This window comes from Centroberyx gerrardi, chromosome 2 (assembly GCF_048128805.1).
Source record: "Centroberyx gerrardi isolate f3 chromosome 2, fCenGer3.hap1.cur.20231027, whole genome shotgun sequence".
Classification (NCBI taxonomy): domain Eukaryota; kingdom Metazoa; phylum Chordata; class Actinopteri; order Beryciformes; family Berycidae; genus Centroberyx; species Centroberyx gerrardi.
Window position 1 is genome coordinate 30,168,479 of NC_135998.1, and position 26,612 is coordinate 30,195,090.

Here is a 26,612-nt window from a genome sequence, read left to right on the forward strand (position 1 = left end):
GACCATCAGGTAGGAATTTACAATCTGCAATAGACATTGGCCATGTTTGATTGTCTAAATGTCCAAGCCCTGAAGTATTACAGCAGCCAAACAGGCAAGCCTTTTCTCCGCTAGTCATTCCTGCCTATCCTGTGTTTTAAAATATGTTATGTGTGTAAATATCTTGTAAGTGACCTAAGGATCATTTTTCACAACAAATCAAATTATTATGGTAGATGAGTTAACTTTATCTTGCAGACATTAGTCTACATCATTAAAAACCCGGTGAATCTAAATATCTAAAGCTCCTACAAGATAGAAAATGTTCGTATTAATTACAAGCTGAGAGTATTTGTATTAGTAGAAAAGTATAAAAAGGACCAAGATTATTCTTTAATATTGATATATTGTGTAGCCACACAATATATCATAATTGTTATTATTAGTAGTAGCATTAATATTGTTAGTATTATGAAATTGCATTTGTAGTGTGTTGTATAGTAGTAGCAGTAGATGGCCTTCACTAACCTAAAATAACGCTACCTTCAGGCACTGTAGGAAATAACGCTATTAGGAGGTGAACTACTAGAAGCCAACTGATGGTTAAATTGATGTACACTGCAAATTTTAACTAATAAATTAATAAAAGCATCAATTACATCCCTGAAGTGTATTTTCGTCTTTTCATTCTGCAGCTCTGTGCCACTTGATTCAGTAGATTTCTAAATTAAGTAATGGTGATGATAATAATACGAGGATTAAGGCAGCATTATGATTGCTGCAGCTGACGTCACGCGTCGTCTTGTCCGGTCTTGTCCCCCTGTGTCAAGCATGCCAGAGTTAGCCAGAACAAGACCGGAAAAAAGGGTGATTTGCCTTCAAAATAAAAGCATACAACTAGTCACCCTTTGTAAAGACCACAGAAACAATTATGTACAGCTATCAGTTTAAATTGTCCTTTTAAGGTCGTAGACATCCTTGTCTGGTATATATTTTGTGGTTGAGTCTTTGCATATTTTAACAACCCTATATATGGCATCTTGCATAGTCCTTTATGGCTATGAATATATGCTTTGAAAAGGATATTTGGGGCATAAAATAATAATTGCAATTTAATTCATTACAAACTCTTCCCTAAATATATTATTTATTCATATTCATTCATTAATTCATATATATAGGCCTATATTTTTTTAATTTTCATATTCTCATTAATTTGTATAGGTATATTGCACATATGTCAATACTATTATAATTTCTCACTCATTTAATACTGAATATATTTCATATTTTAGCATACGTTTTTTGTCAGTATATTCGACTGCTGTTATTTTGCACACCCTTGTAATGCTGTAACTAAACATTTTTTCCATATTTTTCAAGCTACATTTCAAGTTATTAAAATGTTGGGATTGGTGATTGCATTGTTGCCCCCATTTACCTAACTATATTCTTATTTATTTTCAATTTTTTCTTTGCTGCATCCAATTATTACAATAGCATGTGCAACGACCCAATTTCGCTCGACTACCAGTTTATGTTATTTTGAAAATTGTGACCGGAAAATGTATTTGATATTATTCTGGGTATCTTGACACTAATAACATTGCCTCAGCTGTTGGAAATCAGCCCGTGAATCAGCCGGACTGGGCTTGTATCGGGAATATTGCTGCATCTTCATGTAACTTTACACCAAAACCAGGAAGCTAAACTCATCAGCCATTGCCTCTATTTCTATCCTGCTCTTGACGATTGACTCGTTCGGTACCGGAGTTACTTATTATCCAGCATCGTTAACGTTGTTTACGAAACTCCCCCTTTTAATGGTGTCACCTCACGTTACCTACAAGACGGAAGGCCAGTGAAACAGCCGTGACAACGCCTGTGAGCATAACTTAATTTAACTTTACTAGCTAGCCAGACATCTTTTAGTTGTTAGTGGATTACTGTCGTCTCGCTAACGTTAGCTAAGTTTAGTCAAGTATGTCAACATGGAGGAACAGGGAAGCTAGCATTAGCGTTGTCTGCTAGTTAGTGGGAAGAAACCATCATATAATATCCATATGCTTATTACTGACATAATTATAGCTACACAGCGTTAGTTACAAATGGGCAAAGTGTAATAATGTCTAGGTAAGATTTGTGATGTAACTGTAGTTAAGCCATGTAGCTAACATTACCCTTCCTTCCCCTGCTAACCTACTAACTAGTCCACTCCCCCCCCCCCAGGCCCAGGACAGGTTGTTGTTGTTGTTAAATAGGAAAGTGTGCTAACATCCAAATCATCTGATTAGCCCTGTAAATTTGATCGTAATTGTATTGCTCTTCAGTGTCCGGGGACCTTCAGTTTTTTCCAGCCTGTTTAACAAGCCTTTGGAGTGGCACTTGTTAGCGGGGAGGAGCTGGAGGAGTCAGGATGCCTCTGTTCTTCAGAAAGAGGAAACCCAGTGAGGACTCCAAGAAGAGGCTTGAGTATCAGCTGTGCTTGGTAAGAAAGACGTTTGCCCCCAATATGTGTATACATGTGGATATATAGGCTATACGTGTGTGTGTGTGTGTGTGTGTGTGTGTGTGTGTGTGTGTGTGTGTGTGTGTACCAGCACAATCTCACAGCTGGAAAACACCCTCATGTTGGTGGAGGAGTTTGAGTCAAAACCCTTTTTGTGGTTGTCCGGACAACGTATGCCCTTCGTGTGTGTGTGTGTGTGTGTGTGTGTGTGTGTGTGTGTGTGTGTGTGTGTGTGTGTGTGTGTGTGTGTGTGTGTATACCAGCTAACCTCCATTCCCCAGCTCACAGCCAGAAAACCCTCCTGTTGCTGCTGAGATTTGAAGCTTGAGTTAACAACCTTTTGTTATTTCTGAGACAACCTGCAGCCCTTGTTGTGTGTATTTTATTATATATATATATATATATATATATATATATATATATATATATATTTTATATATCTCTGATTAAATAAGATGTTTTGTGCAAAAGAATAGCTTGAGAATTAGATTTACATTCATCCCATTAGGCCTTCAAGAACCTTGCCTTCTCGTATGTCTTCTACCAAACAAATACACTAGGAGCATGACGTGGAACATTTGGAAACAGAATGATGTGGAAATTTGGTGACTCATCATCACCCTTTAGTGAAATATGTGTGCGTCTTTGCTGTCTAAAAGAAAGAATATGTATTCCAAATGACTGACTGTAAATTCTTCTTGTTTGGCAGTCTAAGGAGGCAGGCGCCGATGACATCCTGGACATCTCCGCTTGTGAGCTCTCAGAGGTGAGTGGTAGAGTGTGTCGCTGTTGGATAGATGTGAGGCAAGCATATATTACCACCAGCTAGGTGTCCACTGCCTGTTTCAGCTATAGGACAACACTTAAGCCAGTTAAGCTTGTTACAGCCCGGCTCGTATAGGCCGTAACAACAGAGACATATGGCAAAGTAAAAGGGGACTTACTGGCAAACAGATGACCAGACATAAGCAACTCTAACACAGTTCGCAACTCTCTCACCCATCAAAGATGACACCCACACTGTCATCACCTTAGGTGCGGGGGAAGGTGTCGACAACAATGTTTTCCAACTCACTGCTAGGTTTTCAGGCTTTCTAGACTTGACAAGAGGCTGCTCCTTAGCCAGTATGCCCTGCTCAGCCGAATTGGCCGCAACCTCAATCTTATGACCTGGAATTTCCAAAAGTTGCGCTTTAGTGCATCGACAAAACTGCTCCAAAGTAGGACACCCAAACTTCCCCAAATCCTCCTCCATATTGGAACCAATGAGAAGTAATCCTGCTGACACCGGCCAAAACAAATACCAAAATCGCAATGACATAGCAGCACCCTAAATGCTAAACAAAAGGCTGCACAAAAACCAGTGCAACCCAGGGCAACGTAAGTGTTACCGAACAAACGCAGCACTGGCTGAACCAGCACGATACAAAGATAACACTAGCACACAAAAGAGCAGGTAACTTACACCAAGCCTTCAGGTAACCACTCACCAACTCTAGGCCATTAACACTAGCAGTATTCATCATAGCTCACAACCCCAGACAAAATTCCCAATCTGGTCAGTGCGGTCTTCAAAACCCTTGGCGTCCTCCTTGAGCCAACGGCTACCAATCACCACCTTGTAATGCTCAGCAGTTTGTCGTACAATGTTCCAACAATTCTTTTTGGGAACAATTCACAAGCGAGCCACATTGCCAAATACCGTGTTGTGAAGGAGAATTACTTGAAGTGAATATTACAAATGTTTGCAGATGCGTTGAGGTATAATCTGTCCGTTCTGTCATAGAAAACATGATGGTCTTATATAAAAATATATCTGCTGCATGGCAGGCTGGGATTTGCCAAATGCGTGTTTGGAACAAAGGTCTGTTATGGATGTAATGAAGTCATTTCTTCTCATAAAATACCATTTCCATAATAATTTGTGGTAACAATTGAGCAAAAACAAATCCACCCCTGACAGACATTTTCTTTCCATTTAATACACTGAAAGTTTCTCTGATAACCAGTTTTCATTAGTCATGATGGAACTTTTTTTTTTTTTTTTTCGTCTTTGCTTCTGTCCGTCAAATCTGGGTCAGTGGAAACCTGTCAGTTAATGACAAAAAAAACCAGATATATATAGTATAGGGCCAGTGTCTTGGGTCATGCTCTGGTGTGTGGATGTTGACTTCTACAGATTTAGCCATCGTTTGTGTAACACGTTATACATGATTACTGCATTGATGTTGTTTGGAAAATTCTGTAGACTTTAAGAGAGTTGCATTTGATTATGGATGTCACTGATGCCTCATATTTTAATATTTTTAATCTCTTTCAGGTTCCCTCCAGTGCCTTTTCCATCTGCAAGGTGCTGCAGAAGAAGGTAAGGACACGCCTGGGAGCGGAATAGTGGAGGAAGGAAAAACAAGTTTCAGCAAAAAATAGCAGTCCATTTCTGTTCCCCACTTTTTGTACGTTTGCGATATTTTTAGTTTACTCATAACAAACAAATCCCTTCAGATGTTTGCTTAACCTAGGCAAGGATTGATGGAATTTAGAATTTTTTTTTTTTTTAGTGGACAGGGATCCGATTTCTTTATATGAAATGTTATATTCCTATTTTATTCAGTTTATATAGCTAATATTACCAATAATCATGCAACCTACTTGTATGTGTATGTGCCCAGTTGAACAGTCAACAGCCAATCATATCTCTGTCCTGTTTTGTTCACCCAGGTCCTCATCCTCCACAGCAATGATCTGAGGTCTCTGCTGCCCAAAGGATGTGATGTCCGGGGTCTCGCCACTTTAAAGGTAGGGTCAACCAGACACACTGGGATAATGCCAGGGTGAGAAATGAACAGTTTGGTCAAAGCTGCTGGTGGATAGCCAAATTACATGTAAAAATAAAATGTTTAACTAGTTCATTTTGGACATTTGCAAGCATATATAGACATTTTGGTGAATACTTTAATCCAAAGTGCCTTACAGCACCATAAGTGCATCATTTTTAGTATTGATCCCCTAAGCCTGGCAAGTGTTGAGGGTAAATTATACTTCTGCGTCTTCTTCCTCTTCTGCGTATAATTTGCCCTTTAGTGCCATGCTCTACCAATTGAGCTACACTGGACCACAAGACTACAGATATTAGAACTACAAAGTTGCTGCTTCAAATCCCATTTTCCACTCATGTTTAGCTCTCAGATAGTGCGTCACCACATTTAGCAAGAGCTCAGAAAATCAAATGGAAGATGGAAAATTGATTTGAATCCAGTCACATCGACAAAGCAACGAAGCTATAGGCTAAAAGGTTTCTGTAGGTTTCTCCCAAGTCTGCTTGAGATGTAGCCTATGAAAGACCTGAAAGCAGGCCCTGGCACTCAGGTGTATATTGCTACTAGTCGCCTACCTTTTTAAAATCCTCATTATAGAACTGAGCACGACACAAGATGCTACTGCAGGTGTACACAGTGACACAGTCGTCTCTCTCACTGTTAATCCCTCCCGTCTGTCCCCCAAGGTATTGGATCTGCATGAGAATAAGCTCACCTCACTCCCAGATGACATTGGGAAACTAGCGTCACTGCAGGTAAAAACCACGATGAATATGATTCCCGTTACAGACGAGGGAAATGAATGACTGCAACTGATCACCCGCATGCGGACATTTTGTGTCCCGTCAGGTTCTGAATCTGGAGAAGAACCATATGAAGGCCCTGCCGGACTCCATCGGAGATCTACGGCTTCTGCAGACGCTCAATGTGAAAGGTACGATGCTTAGATTTATATATATATATATATCACATATGACACTGTATGGCAGCAGTCCATGCAAACTAATGGATTAAGAACCTAGAAGTCGTGTGACGTCAACACAACTCATTTGCATACAAAAAGAGTATTGCAGATCAAATATGTGATGATTTATAATTTAAGATTAGATTTTCACAGTAATACAACTTTTGCTTATTTTTATTCATTAGGTGCTGATCCATAAAGATCAGACATGATTTGTAGACATTTTGTAATGATTTAATGATTCAGCATGACAACAAGTGAAATCACATGGCTGCTGTGTGTGTCTAACACTGTGTGTCCCAACAGGTAACTGTCTCAGTATGCTGCCGTCCTCAGTGGGCTCTATGAGCAGCCTGCGGACCCTCGACCTGAGCGACAACACCATCCACCAGCTTCCCAAAGCTCTGGCCTACATCCGTACCCTGGAGGTGTGTGTGTGTGTGCACGTTTTGGGATTAAAATTGACTGTAAGGCTAAAATTGTGTGACGGTTTTACATCGTGTGTGTGTTTTTTGATAGAGCTTCACACTTGATGCTGCCATGATGTCCTATCCACCTGCATCTGTGTGTACAGAAGGTACAGAGAGCATCCAGCGCTTCCTATGTGATGGTGAGAGTCTAGTTTATGGCATCTCTCTCTCTCTCTCTCTCTCTCCCTCTCCCTATAGACATTTCATGAGATACAAGATATATAAGAACATTGCTGGATTTCTTCTTTCGTATGTGTTGTTAGAGCTGGGAGAGGAGTACTGCCCTCCATCCCAGTATCTCTTGCCAGTGCTCGAGAGTGACTGTGGCAAAACGAACACTGATGGCATGGACGGTATGGAGCAGGCCTGGCAGGTAGGTAGCACACTAACCATAGCTATTTTTTCCCAGACTTTCACCACCACTATGTTAAATTTTCCCATAAAACTGATATTTGTCTTATTGAGTCTGGTCTTGTAGTGAAAGACCAGTACAAATAAAAATCTGTTTCATTTATTAATGGGAATGACTGGAAAACTAGTCAATTAATCCTTAATTGACGTGCTAGTAGATAGATCTGTCAATTTCACCTGAAAATCAATTTTGACTATGGATTGACTGAAATGAGTCACGTTCGATATCGGGTATTCGATTTCGCAGGAAATATCGCGATATTCGATAATATTGAATATCGGCCCAAGCCTAGTCAGTGTCTGTCTTTCTCTGTATCTAAGTTTTAACTGAATTGATTAGAATTAGGTAATAGTATTTTTGTTTTTTGTTTCTGTTGGTAATACTGGATGACTCATTCAGGCTCTCCATCGTTTCTCTGTTGCAGAACAAATTCAACGACTACGAGAAGAGAAAGGTGTGTGACTCCACCTGACACAGTGGTTGGCAGATACAACCTGTCTACACACATTATATGTTACTCCAAATATCCATAGTTTTGAATTTAACTCATATGGACACAGAAAAGTCCTTTACCAGCTTTGCTCTTGGCTTGGCAACTGATGTGCAAATAAAATTTTCATAAAATCTGCACTACACAATTTTCACAAAATTAGAACTATTACTTATTTCTATTCATTGGATACTGCTCAGTGGAGAACAGAAATGATTTGTAGAAGATGATTTTGTCAAGTGCTGTAAACTAATGAAATTTAATAGTATGGCACCATGGCAGTTGCATACTGGGACTGTTGTTGTGTAACTTCCACCTTTGTCCGTCCCATCTTTTGTGTCTTTTTTCCACTGTACTGTAATATCCTTTTCTTTATTTCCGTTGTTATTTCGCACACATACATGCAGACGCCCTCACTCCTCTCTCTCCCTCCTCCAGGAGCAGAAGCACCAGGAGAAGCTGGCCTTTGAGCGGCACCTGGAGGAGAAGCAGAAGGAGCACGCCCAGCTGCTCTTCATGAACAACTCCCGCAAGGAGAACATCCTTCACTCCGTCCGGCAGGTGCTTCACACGCTCACTTGCTTTCGCTCTTGCACTTAAAGCACTATTCCACTTAGTTTTAACATGGGGGTTATTTGGCACTTGACCGGCATGAAAACCAGAATATAAACTAATCACCAAGATCAGATGCAGCTGGACGAGTTTGTAGCGTTCAGATTTTTACCTCCCATTCATTTGAATGAGCCAAGAAAATAGACTGAAAACTGACATTTAACACGTTGGTGAACGGATTCAACAACAGATCCTGCTGCTGTGATTTTCAACTGACTGTGAGTCCAACATTTTAGACATAATTTAGCAGAATAGCATTTTTATCGATAGAAGAGAACATAGTGGAGGGATACCATTTAGGAGAGATAGTTCCTGTTTTGGAGACAGGATCTACTTTTATTTTTAAATACTAATTTTAGTGTAAACCAAGAATAGAAAAGCAAAATGAGGACAGACCCAGGATGCTTTGTTGTCTTAAAAGCAGGATCTGTTGTTGAATCTGTTCACCAACGTGTTAAATGTCAGTTTTCAGTCAATTTTCTGGCCTCATTCAAATGAATGGGAGGTAAAAATCTGAAGACTACAAACTCGTCCAGCTGCATCTGATCTTGGTGATTAGTTTATATTCTGGTTTTCATGGTGGTCAAGAGCCAAATAACCCCCATGTTAAAACTAAGTGGAATATTGCTTTAACGAGTCTGCACTAATGTCTGGATAGATGTGAATTTTAAAGACTATTTGATGCAGATGTGTTTTCTAGTTATGTTTTTGCCATTGTCTTTTAAGAACTCATTGAAGCTAGTTCAGTTGGTATGGCCACACAGTGGACTTGACTTGATTTGAGTCTCCACCGGCTGTTTCTTTCAATGTATTCGTTACCAGAGCAAAGTTACCCAAGGTACAAATTTTGCTCACCAAGTTAACAGTGTGTGTACTAGTGCAGTGTTGCCTACAGTGAAAGTATGTTTGGTTTCCTGAGATCTCTGCCTCAAACACTCAGACACACTCTGTGTGTGTGTGTGTGTGTGTGTGCGTGTGTGTGTGTGTGTAGGCATCAATCATTGACTACTCACATGATGCTCAGTCCAATCCGTTCCTATTAAATACAGTATGTTTGGAAGAGTACCAGAATGGCCAACCGCTTAATGTTTTATGCGTGAATGGCATTTCACCTCAAAAAACACACATTGGAAATTGCATCCTTAGTGGGTGAAATTCACTCTGTGTCTGTGCACCTGACAGACTGAACATAACACTGATACTGAACCAAACATTAACAGTGAAACTGGAGACAATGCAGCCTCCAGCAGCCCAGTACACTCACTACTTAAATTGAATTCTATAGGGATTTTCTTTCTCACCTGTGCATTATGTAGGCTATTTCTGGGTTTTGTAGCCTATTTCTGGGTTTCTCAAGCCTAACAATACTCCCCGCCCAAACTCACCGATGTGCAGGAGCAGGAGCGTCTGGAGCAGGGCGTGTCCCAGCAGCAGAGGGCCCAGGAGGCGGAGAGGCTGCTGGTGCTGGGGCGGGTCCGACAGGCCGAGAATGACATCAGCGGTCGCATCAGCAGCCTTTTAATGGACAACAACCGGTAGGGCAGGAGAGGACTGGCTGTGCAGCAGTGTGCTTGGTTGTGAAGGTTTTGGGTGTGTGTGATGTATTATGTATTATATACCATGGCTGGAATGCTTCACCTTCAGTTCACCCTCTGAATGCGTCCCAGCTAATTGCATGTGTATCCATCTGTCTCTCCAGGCAGAAGAAAAGCGCAGATTTTCTCCAGGCCTTGGAGGCGGATCGGTGAGTGGACAGATAATCGATCCATATTAGAGCACTCCCATCCGAACCCATTACAGCTAAAGAGATTTGAGGCACTCCAAGACACCGCAGTACTCATCCGATTGCACTCCACTTAACAATCTGAGCCTAATGGAAAACAAGATATATATATATATATATATATATATACTGTGTGTTTGTGTATATTCCTCTACTTTCTGCTTCCATTACTACATTAGTTGATATGTCCCTACTTCAATGTGGTGAATAAAGTAGTTCTAATTCTGAATTATGCATTGTCCAGAAAAGACACTTTTGCAGAAATTGACAAAAGCAGTTGATTTTATTCCCCCTTTTGCTGCTTATGTTTTTATATTTTACCATACATTTTCATAGTGACAGTATTCCTCACCACAGGATCCGTATGGAGCATCTGACTGCCATTACACAGGAAGAAGCCAATTCACTCAGGAAGAGAGAGGTGGCAGGTAAGCAGCCTGGGAAACGAGCTTTAACTTGAGCTGTTTTATTTCAAATTCAAGTACATGCAGCACACCTTGTAATGGAACAACATCATACTCGGAGTCCTTGATGATTGAATTAAAGTGGATAGAAAAACTCCCCAAAATCAAATCCCAGTGTAAATTTAGCATGTACATAAAAGAAAATAAACCTAAGTGTGTGGATTCAACAAGGAAACGCACATAAAACAAACAAGCAACAGGCAGCTCAGATAGGAACATTGTCAAAAATGGATTGTCAGGATATTGGTGGATGGGGAACAAGGGAGACGAGGTGTTTAAAGTAAATTTTAAAGGGTCTCTGTGTAATATTTCTGCTTTACTGAAGTGTAATATGACTAGTAAATATCAGCAGAGGTTCCTGAATGGTAGTGAGTGAAACAAAGTGAGAATTCTGTATTCATAAACACAGGGGCGGGCCGAGGCTGTGTGTTTTTGTTGTTGTTTGAAGACCTTCCTACCACACCAAGGTCCATTCAAAAATCGGACAATTTGTTTTTCCTTGCTTATCGGCAAAACACACACAATCCAAAATATAATTTGAGACTTTATTACTAATCAGTAGGGTGTTCTGGTAAATTCAGCATGTATGTAATCCTTCAAACAGCTCGAATTATAACAGAAGTAGTGTTACTTTACACACAAAATAGCGACTCCTTACCTTCTATACATCCCATCCCATCCCACAGACAACAGGAATCGTGGTAATGTCAGCATCCATTGAACAAAAAAAAATGTGCTAACTTGGTAAAACCCCTCCCTTCTCTCTCTCTCTCTCTCTCTAGTGGCCATGCAGAAGATGCTGTCAGATAGCTGTGCGATGAACCTCCTCCAGGAGGCCAGCGACTTCCGCAGACAGAGCCTTGTCTCCGAGGCCTGCAGAAGGTTGGACACACACACACACACACACACACACCAAATCTTGGCTGGATGACGTTAATGTTGCAGAGCTGCATGGAACTTGTTATGAAGTGGGCCAGCATAAACTCATCTTCTTCCCTTTCCATGTCCTCATAACAGTCTGGAGAGTTTGGACAGGAGGTTTGATCAGGTGCTCTCCCTCCAAGTGTTAGACAAGTCCAAAGCCATCGCCCACATCTTGCAGGAGGTACGTGATCCATGGATGTGTCCTGTAAACCTGCGGTCTGGACACCTTCAGTGCATGACAATGAATTGAAATCGATAATTACGATTACAATTTAGGCATTTAGCAGACACTCTTATCCAGAGTGACGGTCAGGGTTGATGGGGATAATAATTATTGTTTTTCTATATATAGTACACATACTTTTTCACCTTGCTAGCTTTCCTCATACAACAAGATAGTAGTTTCTCTTAGTTTCAAGGAATGAACTAAGATTGTGAAAAAGTCTGTATAAACTTTGCTCGATGAAGAAAAATATTCCACTATAATAAATAAAAATGAGCGCATGGTCACATCCCGACACTGTCGTCCGCAGGAGGAAATGCAGAAAGCAGCGTTCCAGGCCCTGCAGCTGCAGAAGGACAGCGTACACGGCTACATCCGCAACCAGGTCTGTGGGGGAGTAGCAGCCTAGTCAGTGGTTCACAGTTTTACTATGACACCGCCTAACACTTGGAAAGCTATACAGTAGAGGATGAAATATAGCTAAACAATTTCAACACACAACACTAGTTTTAGAAATGCCTTCAGTTAAATTGTTCTTCAAAACTCCCTACTTCATATTGGGTGTTACGATCACCATGTGTTTGTTTTACATTGATCTAAGACAGTCTGATTGTGCCAGTAAGACAGAGGGATTATAATATCCAATATATTTCCATTGTCAAACTTCCGCTTTCTTGGACATTTAAAAAAAAAAATGAAAATAAGATGAAGACCCTTATATACATTATTCATAGCTAAAAATAAGTTTCTAAAAAGCACCACAAAGGAAAAGTGTCACCAGAACCACGCTCATACACCAGCCGCCACAAGGGGGCAGCATCCATTTCCATTGCCTACCGCTTCCAGGAATAACTGATTCATCTACCTCCTCCACATTTTATATGCCTCTTTGATTTATTATTTAAAGAAGAATATTTATCTGCGGACAGAAGATCATTTTATCAAATCATTCCCAACTTGTTCATGGCGACTTCCCGCTCAGCGGCTCATCTCCCTGATCCCTGCTAGCTTCATGTTTCCTTTATCTCCATTGTCTCCAGATCAAGCTCATAGAGGGTGAATTAATGCAGCTGACTAAGCTGGAGGTTAAGAGACGCAATCTGGACGCTGAGAACCTGCAGGTGGGTGTCACCGCCTCCTCTCCTTCCCTCCTACCCTTGCCCCCTTCCCTTGGCTTGTTTTCTCCTCTTTTCTACTGATTACTTTGCCTTTTCTTTGGCTCTCTCCATGTCATCGCACCATAGCAAACATTTCACATGACACAGACAGAGGGTGGAGAAAATAACCTCAAGTAAAAGGATATTAAATGATAGGAATCAAAGGTAGTGACTATAATAATAATAATGGGTGTCCGTGAAATATGTTCCCATCATGCCAATACAAAGCACTTGGAAAATAAATTCTGCAGATTAGGAAATCAGATTTTCTTTAGAAAATATTCTTGATTTTCATTGAACATATTACTTCCAAATTAACTATTCATGCTTCATGCTTCATTCTTCCCAGGCTGCATTACATCTACACATCACTATGATAGATCCTTTATTGTTCCTATTCAAATTATTTTACCTTTGTTTTGCTCATTACCATATCCAAATGAACAATATTAATAAAAACCTATAGTAAGGAGAGGATTTTAACACCATGCACACAATCATTCCATCAAACGAGTCACCAGTACCACTAAAGCCTGATTACAACAATAACAAGTTATTATGAGTTCAATGCAAATTTACAGAATGAGTTTCTCAGTTGTCTCTAATATAATCAATCAATCTAATATACCACCTGTCTTTCTTGTCTCTCTGCTGTAGCTGTCCAAATAAAGCAGAAATGCCTGAAAAAAATAATCTTTAAAAAAAATAAAAACCAAAACCAACTAAGATTAGGGCCTGATGGCAAATTCTGATCTTTAATGTAGACTGTAGAGCAGTCAGGAGCTGTCTGTGGATCTGTGCTACACTTCAGTACATAGGGAGTGAAAAATTATGTAAAGATCTGTCTAACACTGTACAATTGGACTCTAAATGGATGTAGTGTGATTCCTTTTGGTTCCAATTCAAAGTCTAACTGCTGTATGTTCAACTTGAAAGATGACGACCTTGACTTCCAGTACTGTACATGCCATAGATGTCTATTTTTACACTGTCCACTGGTCAGCGTACATTGTCACTCTGCTTCAAATGTGATTGTGTGTGTGTGTGTGTGTGTGTGTGTGTGTGTGTGTGTGTGCGTGCGTGCGTGCAGGAGGTTCTGGTGGAGCAGCGCTCGGCTCTCAGTGACATGTTGCAGCAGCTGCTGAAGCAGAAGGACCAGAGAGAGATGGAGCTTCGCCAGGTTCTGGTGAGGAGCCAACTGGTTTCACTGGGCCTCAGTGGTGCTGCCTTGACCAACACACTGTTCGTCTGTTTGTTGTAGTGATGTTGGCCTCAAGTCACTGTGAAGGCTGATACACATGATCACCAGCAAGATGGATCTGTGCTGGCTGAGCCATTGTTTTCCTGTAGTCCACTGAAAACTGCAATCTTCCAGCTTTCTGCTGGTTATGAGACATTTGCGCTGTAAATTGCTGTGAATGAATGTTGAAAGTCAGGGTTTGAGATATTTTAAACAGACACTGTATGACCAAAACGTCATGGTTTCTAAATTGGCTTAAAATTGGTAAATGGTAAATGCGGTAAATATCATTGTTGCATTTTTTGTCCCACCTTTCCTAATCCCAGTGAATGCACCACCCTCGTTCTCACTGTCTCATAAGATAGTGTCTGTCCAACATGTTCAACACTGTTTACTGTTTACAGTTTACATGCGGTCTCCTCCAGTGTGTGATTGGCTGTCAACTTGTCAATCAAAGCTCTGGTGTGAACAGAAAGGACACACCCACAGTTATCAAGACAGGTGCTAGATGTAGTGAAAATGTGGCTGCATCAAACCAAAAATGAAGGCAAAGATGTTTTTAGTGAATTTATTGCACTTTTAAGCTGATTTGCCAACAGCACAAACTGAACTTAAAGTCACCAACATGGTCAAAAACAGTATTGTGTGGCTTTGTTTTGATTTAAACTCAGGTTCATTGTGCAAATGTAAAACAATCTTTGACTAGTGGAAGCCTTTACAGCTTTCATTTGGAACAAGCAGGACTATGCAGAGTAGTTCATAATTGTGTGTATATATGTACGTGTGTGTGTGTGTGTGTGTGTGTGTGTGTGTGTGTGTGTGTGTGTGCGTGCTCTCCAGGCGGAGATGGAGCTGAAGTCGGACTCGAACCAGCAGAACTACTGGATGATCCAGTACCAGAGGCTGCTGGACGCCAAGCCCCTTTCACTGCGCATGCAGGTAGAGACAGCAGCAGAAAGCTGTTCCTACCTCCACATTTCATTCAGGAGTCACTCTGCTGTTTTACTTTGACACAGTAAAGTTCCTCCAGTAAAAGAGAGGCTCACTATAGAGTCATCATGTCCTTCACTACTTTCTGTGACTCATCATCATTTCACTCTCCTCATGAAGCTTTCCTCTCACCTGATCTTAGGAAGCAGGTGTGGAGAAAGAGTTGGTCAACCTGTTGTGTAAACTGTCCGCTCAGCACTACCTGCCCATTCTGGCTCACCATCGAGTGACAACAGAAGCCCTTCAGCACATGAACGCCTCTGACCTCAGCAAGGTCTGTCTGCACTGACTTGTTCACCAATTTACATGTTGTTGTTTATTGTACTGAATTAATTATTCATTTCTGTATATTGCATGACTGCTTTCTTTTAAGATTGGTTTACTATTTGTGAATGTGCAAAAGAATGAATATTATGAATAGATGAATAGATGAATAATATATGTAAATGAAGACTGATGGTCATTTCTCTGTTCCCAGCTGGGCATCAATGAGATGGGCGTCCAGAAAGCTCTTCTCAACTGGGCCAGGGAACGCCGTCCTGAAGGTCCGTCCCACACACACTTTTCCAGGGCGTTTATATAGCAGTGTTTTGACATCAGTGCTAGAATGTGGATGAATGTGGTTGTTTCACATGTGGCGCTGTGACCTTTAGTTTTTGCCTTCCCTTCATGTTCTCCTGCTCCACTAGGAATCTGTAAGGCAGCCCAGCAGGAGGAAGAGGAGGCCGCTCCCTCAGCTCCATCCCCTCCATCCCCTCCATCGCCTCCCTACGCCTTGGCCGCCCAGACCCCCAGCCCGCCGCTCACCCCGGGGACCCCCGTCACCCCGGGGACCCCCGTCACCCCGGGGACCCCCGTCACCCCCTCGGCCCCCAGCCCCGTGGAGGGGCCGGGGAGCTCCGAGTGTGTGGTCTGCATGGAGACCGGGGTAAGACAAACACTCCAAGTAGACATTAGACTTACACAAATATGGGTTTTGAAGGTGGAGACCAATACTGATATTTTTGGACTGTAGCTGCCAGTAGCTGATATTTAGTGCTGATATTCACTGTCTTTAAATTTGACCGTTTACAGGCCAAAACATTCCAAGCATTCAGAGTTTTATTCTTATCAGAGTGGAAAAGCCTCTGAAACGAGATTTAGATCAACATGGGACACTAAAACTCTCCACTGAAACCAGACTGATGAAATATTGTTGAGTAAAATACCAGAGTGATTTCTCTGGTCAGCCAGCTGCAGAGGTTTGACCAAGTCAACTTTGCTCGAGTCCCAAGTCAGTCTCAAGTCTAAATGTAGATTAGCAAGTCAAGTCCAAGTCATTAATGTCAAGTCTCAAGTCTAAATGTAGAACAGCAAGTCAAGTCAGAACAAATCAAGAGTCCAGTATCAATTTAATATCTTAAAGAAAACGACATATCTAGGACTTTTCAATGCAATATGGTTTTAATAGGATAAAAACTTGGTAAGAGCATCATGAGTTTGATTTCTAGAATCAGTTTCAACTTCAATACATTCAATCATTCCATACAAATTCAGAAAACAGTCGTCTGCTGGAACAAATCTCATCACTTTCAATCTAAGTCATTTACACAAACACAAGATCTCAAGTCAAGACTTTAGAAACCTTTTCAAGTCATCAAAGTCAAGTCCAGTCTCAGGTCTTGTCTTCATGCGTCAAGTCAAGTCATGTGACTGCAGGCTCCACCTCTGCTACAACATGCACAAACCCCTCATGTCTCCAGTCTGACAGTATGGTCTCTTTTCAGTCTCAGGTCATCTTCCTGCCATGCGGTCATGTCTGCTGCTGTCAGATCTGCAGCGACGCTCTGCAGAACTGCCCTCTGTGCCGGAGCAACATCGCCCAGCGCATCCGCCTCTACCACAACTAGAATCAACTCTTTTCATTATTTCTGCATGATCATACAGCTGCCGTGATCTCATCTAGTCGTCACGTATCAAACAGCTTTTAGCGGGTCCTTTTCAGAGCTGAGCCACTTTCCTCTGTTAACCACACATAGTATTTTGCTGATTTATAAGGAAAAGAAATATGTTGATAGAATTATTTTTAATGGTTTGGGTTGTCACTGGCGTCCAGAAGACATTCGAGGTGAACCGTGCTGTTGTGTTTTGTTGATTTTCGTTTTTTAAATATGATTTTTATTTGTATTCCACATATTACGACCCAAAGGGATAATGTGGCACTGTTTGGTTCCAGATTGACTGTTTTATGCCTTAGTACACCGGCTTCATTGATGTGTGCCTTCTTCTGGAAATCTCCCTACGTTTTAAAAACCCTTTATTGTGTCTGTCTGTATTGTCAGCCAAACTAAGGCTTATCAAACATGTATGTACGTTTACTAAAACTCACTGACTGCCATGGCTTTCTGCTATCTAGCACGACTGTTTTTCATCACATCACTAATTTCTCCTCTCATGTTGTTGGTCTTCAACCCGTCTCTTGCCCTGAATGCCAAAGGCTTCTTTCCGTTTCCAAAGGTACCTGATGGAATCATTTATCTAGTGCAAGTTTGTGGGAATGATATATCAATCTATATCAAGGCTGGAACATCTTTTGATAGCACACTCATTTAAATGCTACATGCTGTGCATATCTATGGACTAACCACATATTCAACTAACAATGCTGTTCTACTGTATCCCCTTCATTCAAGTGCTCTTACTTCAATATCTTACTTGGCATGTTTCAGGAAATATTGAATATATACTGTTATGAAACTATGAAGTGTAAAAGATTCCAGTTGTATAGAAATGTGAAAACATTTCAGCTGAAGTGACAATGTGATGTCGGAATACGTGTTGTATCATTTCTCTGTTTTCATGTCGTCAGTGTAAATGTTGTGTTCTGTTTGACAGTGAGCTGCTAAAGGTCTGCTGGAAAAGGATTGAGAAGAACGTTTGTGAATTGCACAAAGATTGTGGAAAAGCATGGAGATGATATTGTTGTTCAGTCCCAATACAAATATGCCAACACAGTGGCAGAGAGACTTCAGCTATAGAGTGAGTGGCCTGTTTGATAGTTACTGCAGGTCATATTGAAACCGACCCGACACTCCAGACAAGAAATTAAGGTCTGGAACAAATGTGGACTTTTGAATGGAGAAGATACAATGATGTCATCTTGAAGCATAGATTATCTTTGAAGCAGCTACTCTGCTGGTTAAGGAGCCACATAATGAAGAAGGCAATGAAGAGTGCAGGAGCGCCAAATTCAGCCAAGAGAAAGCTCTCTGTGATAGAAAAAGATTCATATATATATATATATATACACATATATTTATATATATATTCATATAGATATTTGTCCCCCTATGAAAAAAATGTCTGTCCTGCAGCAGTGAGTTCAATAGTGAGAGGAGTTATTATAGTTTGTTCAGAAAACATCATGTTATCAACCATTAAATACACGCTCCAACCACTCTTTAAATTCCTGTTTTCTAACATTTACATATTCCATATATTTTTGTGTGTGTGTATTTATGTTATGTGCTCCATTTTGTTTGTCAACCTAAATAAAACCTTTGTTAAACTAGCCTGGTCTCTGTAGAAAATATGCTTCAACTTATGACACTTTAATATTTCACCATCCAATTCAGTAGCAATGTAATAATTATCAGCTGCTAGAAACAGTTGTTCAGGCCCATTTGTTGTTTTCAAAGTGAGTGATTTGGGAAAGTCAAGATAATTAGTAAAGTGGAATTGATCCCTGATATTGTGGCAGGAATTCAGATTTGGCTCACAGGAGTTTGAGCATCATGGTTCCTTGGTCAGAATGCAAGGAGGAAACTGCTGTATCTGTTGAAGCCGTTTATTGCAACAGTGCAGACATATAGAGCAAGAGAAGATGATGAGGCTTATGATGTTATCTATGAAGAATAAACAGCTTTCCACATCAGGTTCTAAGGATTCAAACAAACTGCATCTCCTCAATCAAGAGCTACAGTTAAATCACACAATAATATAAATGTGTACTCTCAAGGCAAATAGGCAGGGTGACCGTTATAGCATTTATCAATGACAGTAAACACACACTGGTCCAGCATCTGATCACATTCAGGCTACATGCATCTACAAATAAGCATTCAGCTGCAGCAATATATAAAGAAAGGAATGGACTCACTTCAGTCACACAACCACAGGTGCACCTGAGACACAGGTACAGGCACATTTTCTTTCTTTCTTTTCTTTCTTTTTCTTATTCTTTTCGTTTTGAAAGGTGCTATGAAAATAAAACTTACTTACCTACTTATTTACTATTTACAGTATATACACAGAAGCCTATATTCAGAGTCTCAGGTGTCTCTTGGGCGGAGGGAGTCTGCTGCTGCTGCTGCTCTCAGCCCAGCTAGCCTTCCTCCTCCTCTTCCTCTTCCTCTGACTGTGAGGCTTCTCATCGTCTCTCGCTGCGTCTCTGGTCCTGGGGAAGCTGCAGAAGACCGACAGCATCACGCACTTTGTAATGACATTTTGAAATTGTTGTTTACGTTCTAGCGAGCCGGTGACATCGCTAGAAAGATTTGTGACTCAGAAATAAACAGATTTGTGCACAGTCAGACTTTGTTGTCACTGAACGTGGATTCATTACACGGTATCGTGGTTGTATGGAATCGTACGGTGAGATCAGCATATGGTCCCGTCCCTACCTAGTGGTGTGTTCTCCATGCGGTCCTCAGAGGGACAGATGGAGGGTGAAGCCAGCGTCATGACCAGTCCATGTGAAGTCACTGGACTCTCTGGTGACGTGTTGGGATGGACTGAGCGACGCCACCGATGTTGCCCACAGTCGGTTGAGGAATCACTGAGATTCTGAGCAACATGTTTGGGGAAAAGAAAAGTTATTAAAAAAAAAGCTACCCCTTGTGCCCATGTACTAAATATAGTACACTTACAAAAATGGCTGTAACTGACAAACTACAAGGAATAAATTAATATACCTGAAATATTTAACCACACTTGCCAGCTTCATTTTAAGCCTATTTGCATGTCTACTAAATATAGTACAAAGACACATATGGATTAATACAACACCTAATAGCCTATTACACCTTCACTCATACAGTACACAACCATCAGTATCATTTCCTACAATCACACACACACACACACACACACACACACCTAAACCTGATCACATAATACATTCTCAACATTATCACTCCATTCAATGGCCGTTATCAGTGGTTATCAGCCCCATAGATATGGGTTAGAAGGGGCCTACTACACCTCCTAGAAGGTTCAGAAGACAGACAGACAGAGAGACAGACAGACAGACAGACAGAGAGGCAGACAGACAGACAGACAGAGAGGCAGACAGACAGAGAGACAGACAGACAGACAGAGAGACAGAGAGACAGAGAGGCAGACAGAGAGACAGAGAGACAGACAGACAGACAGAGAGACAGAGAGGCAGACAGAGAGACAGAGAGGCAGACAGAGACAGGCAGACAGACAGACAGAGAGACAGAGAGGCAGACAGAGAGACAGAGAGGCAGACAGAGACAGGCAGACAGACAGACAGAGAGACAGAGAGGCAGACAGAGAGACAGAGAGGCAGACAGAGACAGGCAGACAGACAGACAGAGAGACAGACAGACAGACAGACAGAGAGGCAGACAGACAGAGAGACAGACAGACAGACAGAGAGACAGAGAGACAGAGAGGCAGACAGACAGACAGAGAGACAGACAGACAGACAGAGAGACAGAGAGACAGAGAGGCAGACAGAGAGACAGAGAGGCAGACAGAGACAGGCAGACAGACAGACAGAGAGACAGACAGACAGACAGACAGAGAGGCAGACAGACAGAGAGACAGACAGACAGACAGAGAGACAGAGAGACAGAGAGGCAGACAGACAGACAGAGAGACAGACAGACAGAGAGACAGAGAGACAGACAGACAGACAGACAGTCTCTTAAATGTGTCTTTGGGTTTTCAAGTTCAAGGTTGAGGACGGTGTCTGTAAAGCAATGAATCTTTATGTTGGCCTACACCATTGCTCACTTACAAAAATACAACAGAGCCACCTGATATCACCATACAGGTAAACAAGCTAAGGTACTTGTAATAATTTGCCAGTGTTCATCTTTTGCATGAATGTAAATGTCAAGTGTAAGCTTCTATCTTCCACTGACAGGTGACAGGTGTGCTAGTAGAGGAGCAGCCCGATCAAACTTCTACCCTGAGGTTCCTCATGCGGGATCATCACTAGAAATGCAGCCAAGCTTTGTTCAAACCCACACAACTTTATTTTACATTCTAGTCAAGATCCCAAGGTTCCCAAAGACACCAAACATGTCAGGCTGAATTACAGGGAAATGTGTAGAAAATGATGCACAAGACATCTACATTTTTCCATTTGATGTAACGCTAACGGTGCAGCCATAACAAAGGCGTCTTGGGTTTGAATATTTCACTCAGTAGAAGTATGATATAGCTTCAATGTAGAGTTAGAACGAGCAGATACAGAATATATATGTAACACTGTCTTACAGTATGGAAAAAGTATTTTTATAGGCTAACTTTGAAGCTATGGGGAAATTTAAGGGGAACCTCAGGGTGCAATTAATCGTTTCATTTCTTAACTAATAATTACTTAGTTAACCACTTAGCCACAACAAAAGCTAATATTCTTGTAATAACATCAACCTAACATCACTGAAAAACAAGCTAATTAGTAATGTTAACCGCTTAGCTAGGATACAAGATAACCTAAGCTAACCTTGCAGTAACATCAAGCTAGCATCACAAAAAGATCGGTAACGTTAAAGCATGTAATAACTAGCGAATGCCATTGCAAAACGGTTATCTCATGTCAACACTCGTGTCACATCACCTTAAAACTATTTTTCTGTATTGTTTTCGCTTATTGACTAAATAATCACAGTTGCCCTCATTTTAAATCGTCTTACCTGAAAATACCACGTTATCCACCAGACTTCAGGTTTAGGGGTGAGCTGGATCTTGTACTGGATCTGGAACAACACATTTCCCACCGTTATCCTGACCTGACAAAACGTTATTCTCCAAAGTACACCTTACACCATTTTTCCTTAACATGCATCGATACTAAATATATTTTTTTCACCTTTACCAATGTTAACGGACTTCGACGTTAGCTTGGAAGATAATCATCAAACTTATCAGGGTGTGTTGACCCAAAATAAACTGTGGAGCAATAAGGACACTGAGACTTATTTAACTTAACTAACTCTAATCTAAATCTAACTGTTCAACAGATTTGTTAGCATGGTAATTTTAGTTTCTGATTTAGTATGAGCAGATTACTAAAACGTACGCTAGCTTGTGTTGACAGAATTTCGTCTAAAAGTGCAAATTGACACTCACAGAATAGTTTAATTTGCACCACAAATGATAAACCCGCCTTTCTCTGTAGGAACTCGCCCTCTTTTTCTCTCTCCTCTCTCTCTCTCTCTTTTGTTAGTTGAAATCCAGACTTTATCTTTGGAAGAGACGTGAAAAAAAAAACAAATCTCAAACTAGGTCCACTAGCATGTACCGTTTGCCTGGAAGCGGCTGGACAAAACCATTGTGAATAAACAGGCGGGGGGAGACTACAGACGCTGGATCGTTAGGGTGCCTTTTACCAAAAAGGTAATAGAAAAAGAAAACACTAAATTTGTTAGTACTGATATTTCAATTAATATATTTTTTGTTGATGAAAGTTTCAATAACTGATTAATAAGATGATCTTACTAGTAGATTGGAGCATTGCCATTTAGGGGCTCTTGGAATCGTCCGAACTTTGCAGCCACTTGTGGCGCCAGCTCATTGTGACGTCACCTGGGCACGGTTTAAAAGAGCGATCCGCAGCCAACAGAGTCATTTCACGATTTGCCACGATGGAGGTCATGAAGATAAGACTTAGAAGCAGGATAATAAAGAGTAAGCAGGTCGAACCAAAGACAGAGCCGGTAAGAGCCCAGGTGCCCACAGCTGCCCACAGCATATCAGCGCAGACAGCCAACCTGGAACCCCCTGTGGAGACTCAGACCCACGCACAGTCTAATCCCCAGATTGAGACCCGGGCTCCCGCCTGGGCCAATACCCAGGCCCACAATGATGCGCCTCACGCCGAGTCCGAGGACTGGGCCAAGGATTGGCCCACATTGGCCGAAGCCAACGTGAAGCCCCAGGCCCGGGCTCCGACTCAGGCCCAGACTCAGGATCAAGCCAAGGCCCAAACTCAGACCCAAGACAAGCCCCAGGACAAGGCCCAGGCTCAGGCCAAGGACCAGACTCAGGCCAAGGCCCAGGCTCAGCCCCAGGCCAAGGCTCAAACTCAGGCTGAAGCCCAGGCTCAACCTCAGGCCAAGGCCCAGGAACAGGCCAAGGCCCACACTCAGGCCAAGGACCAGGCTCAGCCCCAGGCTCAGCCCCAGGCCAAGGCCCAAACTCAGACCCAGGACAAGGCCCAGGCTCAGGCCAAGGACCAGGTCAAGGCCCAACCCAAGGACCAGGCTCAGCCCCAGACTCAGCCCCAGACTCAGGCCAAGAACCAGGCTCAGCCTCAGGCCAAGGCCCAGACTCAAGCCAAGACCAAGGACCAGGCCATGACTAAGGCCAAGGCTCAGGATCAAGCCAAGGCCCAAACTCAGACCCAAGACAAGCCCCAGGACAAGGCCCAGGCTCAGGCCAAAGACCAGGCTCAGGCTCAGCCCCAGGCCAAGGCCCAAACTCAGGCTGAAGCCCAGGCTCAGCCTCAGGCCAAGGCCCAGGAACAGGCCAAGGCCCACACTCAGGCCAAGGACCAGGCTCAGCCCCAGGCTCAGCCCCAGGCCAAGGCCCAAACTCAGACCCAGGACAAGGCCCAGGCCAAGGACCAGGTCAAGGCCCAACCCAAGGACCAGGCTCAGCCCCAGACTCAGCCCCAGACTCAGGCCAAGAACCAGGCTCAGCCTCAGGCCAAGGCCCAGACTCAAGCCAAGACCAAGGACCAGGCCATGACTAAGGCCAAGGCTCAGGATCAAGCCAAGGCCCAAACTCAGACCCAAGACAAGCCCCAGGACAAGGCCCAGGCTCAGGCCAAAGACCAGACTCAGGCTCAGCCCCAGGCCAAGGCCCAAACTCAGGCTGAAGCCCAGGCTCAGCCTCAGGCCAAGGCCCAGGAACAGGCCAAGGCCCACACTCAGGCCAAGGACCAGGCTCAGCCCCAGGCTCAGCCCCAGGCCAAGGCCCAAACTCAGACCCAGGACAAGGCCCAGGCCAAGGACCAGGCTCAGCCCCAGACTCAGCCCCAGACTCAGGCCAAGAACCAGGCTCAGCCTCAGGCCAAGGCCCAGACTCAAGCCAAGACCAAGGACCAGGCCATGACTAAGGCCAAGGCTCAGGATCAAGCCAAGGCCCAAACTCAGACCCAAGACAAGCCCCAGGACAAGGCCCAGGCTCAGGCCAAAGACCAGACTCAGGCTCAGCCCCAGGCCAAGGCCCAAACTCAGGCTGAAGCCCAGGCTCAGCCTCAGGCCAAGGCCCAGGAACAGGCCAAGGCCCACACTCAGGCCAAGGACCAGGCTCAGCCCCAGGCTCAGCCCCAGGCCAAGGCCCAAACTCAGACCCAGGACAAGGCCCAGGCTCAGGCCAAGGACCAGGTCAAGGCCCAACCCAAGGCCCAGACCAAGGACCAGGCTCAGCCCCAGACTCAGGCCAAGAACCAGGCTCAGCCTCAGGCCAAGGCCCAGACTCAAGCCAAGACCAAGGACCAGGCCATGACTAAGGCCAAGGCTCAGGATCAAGCCAAGGCCCAAACTCAGACCCAAGACAAGGCCCAGACTCAGGCCAAAGCTAAGGACCAGGCCCAGACTCAGGCCAAGAACCAGGCCCAGACTCAGTCCAAGAACCAGGCCCAGACTCAGGCCAAGGCTCAGCCCCAGGCTAAGACTCAGACCCAGGCCAAGGCCCAGACTCAGGCCAAGGCCAAGAACCAGGCCCAGATTCAGGCCTGGGCCCATACTCAGGTCCGGCCCAGGCCTCAGGCCCAGAATTGGGACTGGACTCAAGCCTGTGGAAAGGACCGGACTCAGACTCAGGCCCGGGGCAAGGCTCGTACCCAGACTCAGGCCAAAGCCCAGGCTCAGCCCCAGGTTCAGCCCCAGGCCAAGGCCCAGATTGATGCACCCCTGGCCCAGTCCGAGGACTGGGCCAAGGATTGGCCCACATTGGCCGAATCCAATGTGATGACCCAGGCCCGGGCCCAGACCCGGACCCGGGCCAAGGCCCAAACTCAGGCTGAAGCCCAGGCTCAGCCTCAGGCCAAGGCCCAGACCCAGGCTCAGCCCCAGGCCAAGGCCCAAACTCAGGCTGAAGCCCAGGCTCAGCCTCAGGCCAAGGCCCAGGACCAGGCCAAGGCCCACACTCAGGCCAAGGCCCAAACTCAAGCTGAAGCCCAGGCTCAGCCTCAGGCCAAGGCCCAGGACCAGGCCAAGGCCCACACTCAGGCCAAGGACCAGGCTCAGCCCCAGGCCAAGGCCCAAACTCAGACCCAGGTCAAGGCCCAACCCAAGGCCCAGACCAAGGACCAGGCTCAGACTCAAGCCAAGAACCAGGCCCAGACTCAGGCCAAGTCTCCACCACAGGCTAAGACTCAGACCCAGGCCAAGGCCCAGACTCAGGCTAAGGCTAAGGACCAGGCCCAGACTCAGGCCAAGAACCAGGCCCAGACTCAGTCCAAGAACCAGGCCCAGACTCAGGCCAAGGCTCAGCCCCAGGCTAAGACTCAGACCCAGGCCAAGGCCCAGACCCAGGCCAAGGCCAAGAACCAGGCCCAGATTCAGGCCTGGGCCCATACTCAGGTCCGGCCCAGGCCTCAGGCCCAGAATTGGGACTGGACTCAGACTCAGGCCCGGGGCAAGGCTCGTACCCAGACTCAGGCCAAAGCCCAGGCTCAGCCCCAGGCTCAGCCCCAGGCCAAGGCCCAGATTGATGCACCCCTGACCCAGTCCGAGGACTGGGCCAAGGATTGGCCCACATTGGCCGAATCCAATGTGATGACCCAGGCCCGGGCCCAGACCTGGACCTGGGCCCAGACCCAGACCCGGGCCCAGGCTCAGGATCAGACCAAGGCCCAGGTGCAGCCCCAGGCCAAGGCCCAGACTCAGACCCAGGACAAGGCCCAGGCTCAGGCCAAGGCCCAACCCAAGGCCCAGACCAAGGACCAGGCTCAGCCCCAGACTCAGGCCAAGGACCAGGCTCAGCCCCAGACTCAGGCCAAGAACCAGGCTCAGCCTCAGGCCAAGGCCCAGACTCAAGCCAAGACCAAGGACCAGGCCATGACTAAGGCCAAGGCTCAGCCACAGGCTAAGACTCAGACCCAGGCCAAGGCCCAGACTCAGGCCAAGGCTCAGGCCCAGGCCCAGACTCAGGCCAAGAACCAGGCCCAGACTCAGGCCAGGAACCAGGCCCAGACCCGGGCCCAGGCTCAGGATCAGACCAAGGCCCAGGTTCAGCCCCAGGCCAAGGCCCAGACTCAGACCCAGGACAAGGCCCAGCCTAAGGCCAAGGACCAGGCTCAGCCCCAGGCCAAGGCCCAGACTCAGGCCCAGACA

General features: G+C 44.2%; 1 protein-coding gene across 4 annotated transcripts; it reads left to right on the forward strand.

Annotated features, from left to right (window-relative positions):
• Window positions 1-1,712: 1,712 nt before the first annotated feature.
• On the forward strand, window positions 1,713-18,584 carry lrsam1 (leucine rich repeat and sterile alpha motif containing 1). Of its 4 annotated transcripts, XM_071906895.2 has the most exons (26): window positions 1,713-1,863; window positions 2,310-2,467; window positions 3,198-3,254; window positions 4,809-4,853; window positions 5,207-5,284; window positions 5,991-6,059; window positions 6,154-6,238; window positions 6,575-6,696; window positions 6,788-6,878; window positions 7,002-7,111; window positions 7,575-7,604; window positions 8,079-8,201; window positions 9,648-9,787; window positions 9,952-9,996; window positions 10,393-10,463; window positions 11,282-11,381; window positions 11,517-11,604; window positions 11,957-12,031; window positions 12,687-12,767; window positions 13,894-13,989; window positions 14,884-14,982; window positions 15,176-15,307; window positions 15,512-15,578; window positions 15,723-15,836; window positions 15,873-15,961; window positions 16,800-18,584. In XM_071906895.2, the coding sequence occupies exons 2-26, from the start codon at window positions 2,396-2,398 to the stop codon at window positions 16,920-16,922; spliced, it is 2,202 nt and encodes a 733-aa protein (XP_071762996.2). In that variant the 5' UTR covers window positions 1,713-1,863; window positions 2,310-2,395; the 3' UTR covers window positions 16,923-18,584. The 4 variants fall into 4 exon arrangements, with proteins under 4 accessions (XP_071762996.2, XP_071762995.2, XP_078142967.1 ...); XM_071906894.2 differs by having other exon boundaries at window positions 15,723-15,961; XM_078286841.1 differs by having other exon boundaries at window positions 9,654-9,787; window positions 15,723-15,961.
• Window positions 18,585-26,612: the final 8,028 nt, after the last annotated feature.

Coding starts and splice junctions, on each gene's coding strand:
- lrsam1 (XM_071906894.2), top strand. CDS start 2,396: ATGCCTCTGTTCTTCAGAAAGAGGAAACCCAGTGAGGACTCCAAGAAG. Junction 6,879..7,001: donor CCAGCGCTTCCTATGTGATG/GTGAGAGTCTAG, acceptor ATGTGTTGTTAG/AGCTGGGAGAGGAGTACTGC. Junction 9,788..9,951: donor CTTTTAATGGACAACAACCG/GTAGGGCAGGAG, acceptor CTGTCTCTCCAG/GCAGAAGAAAAGCGCAGATT.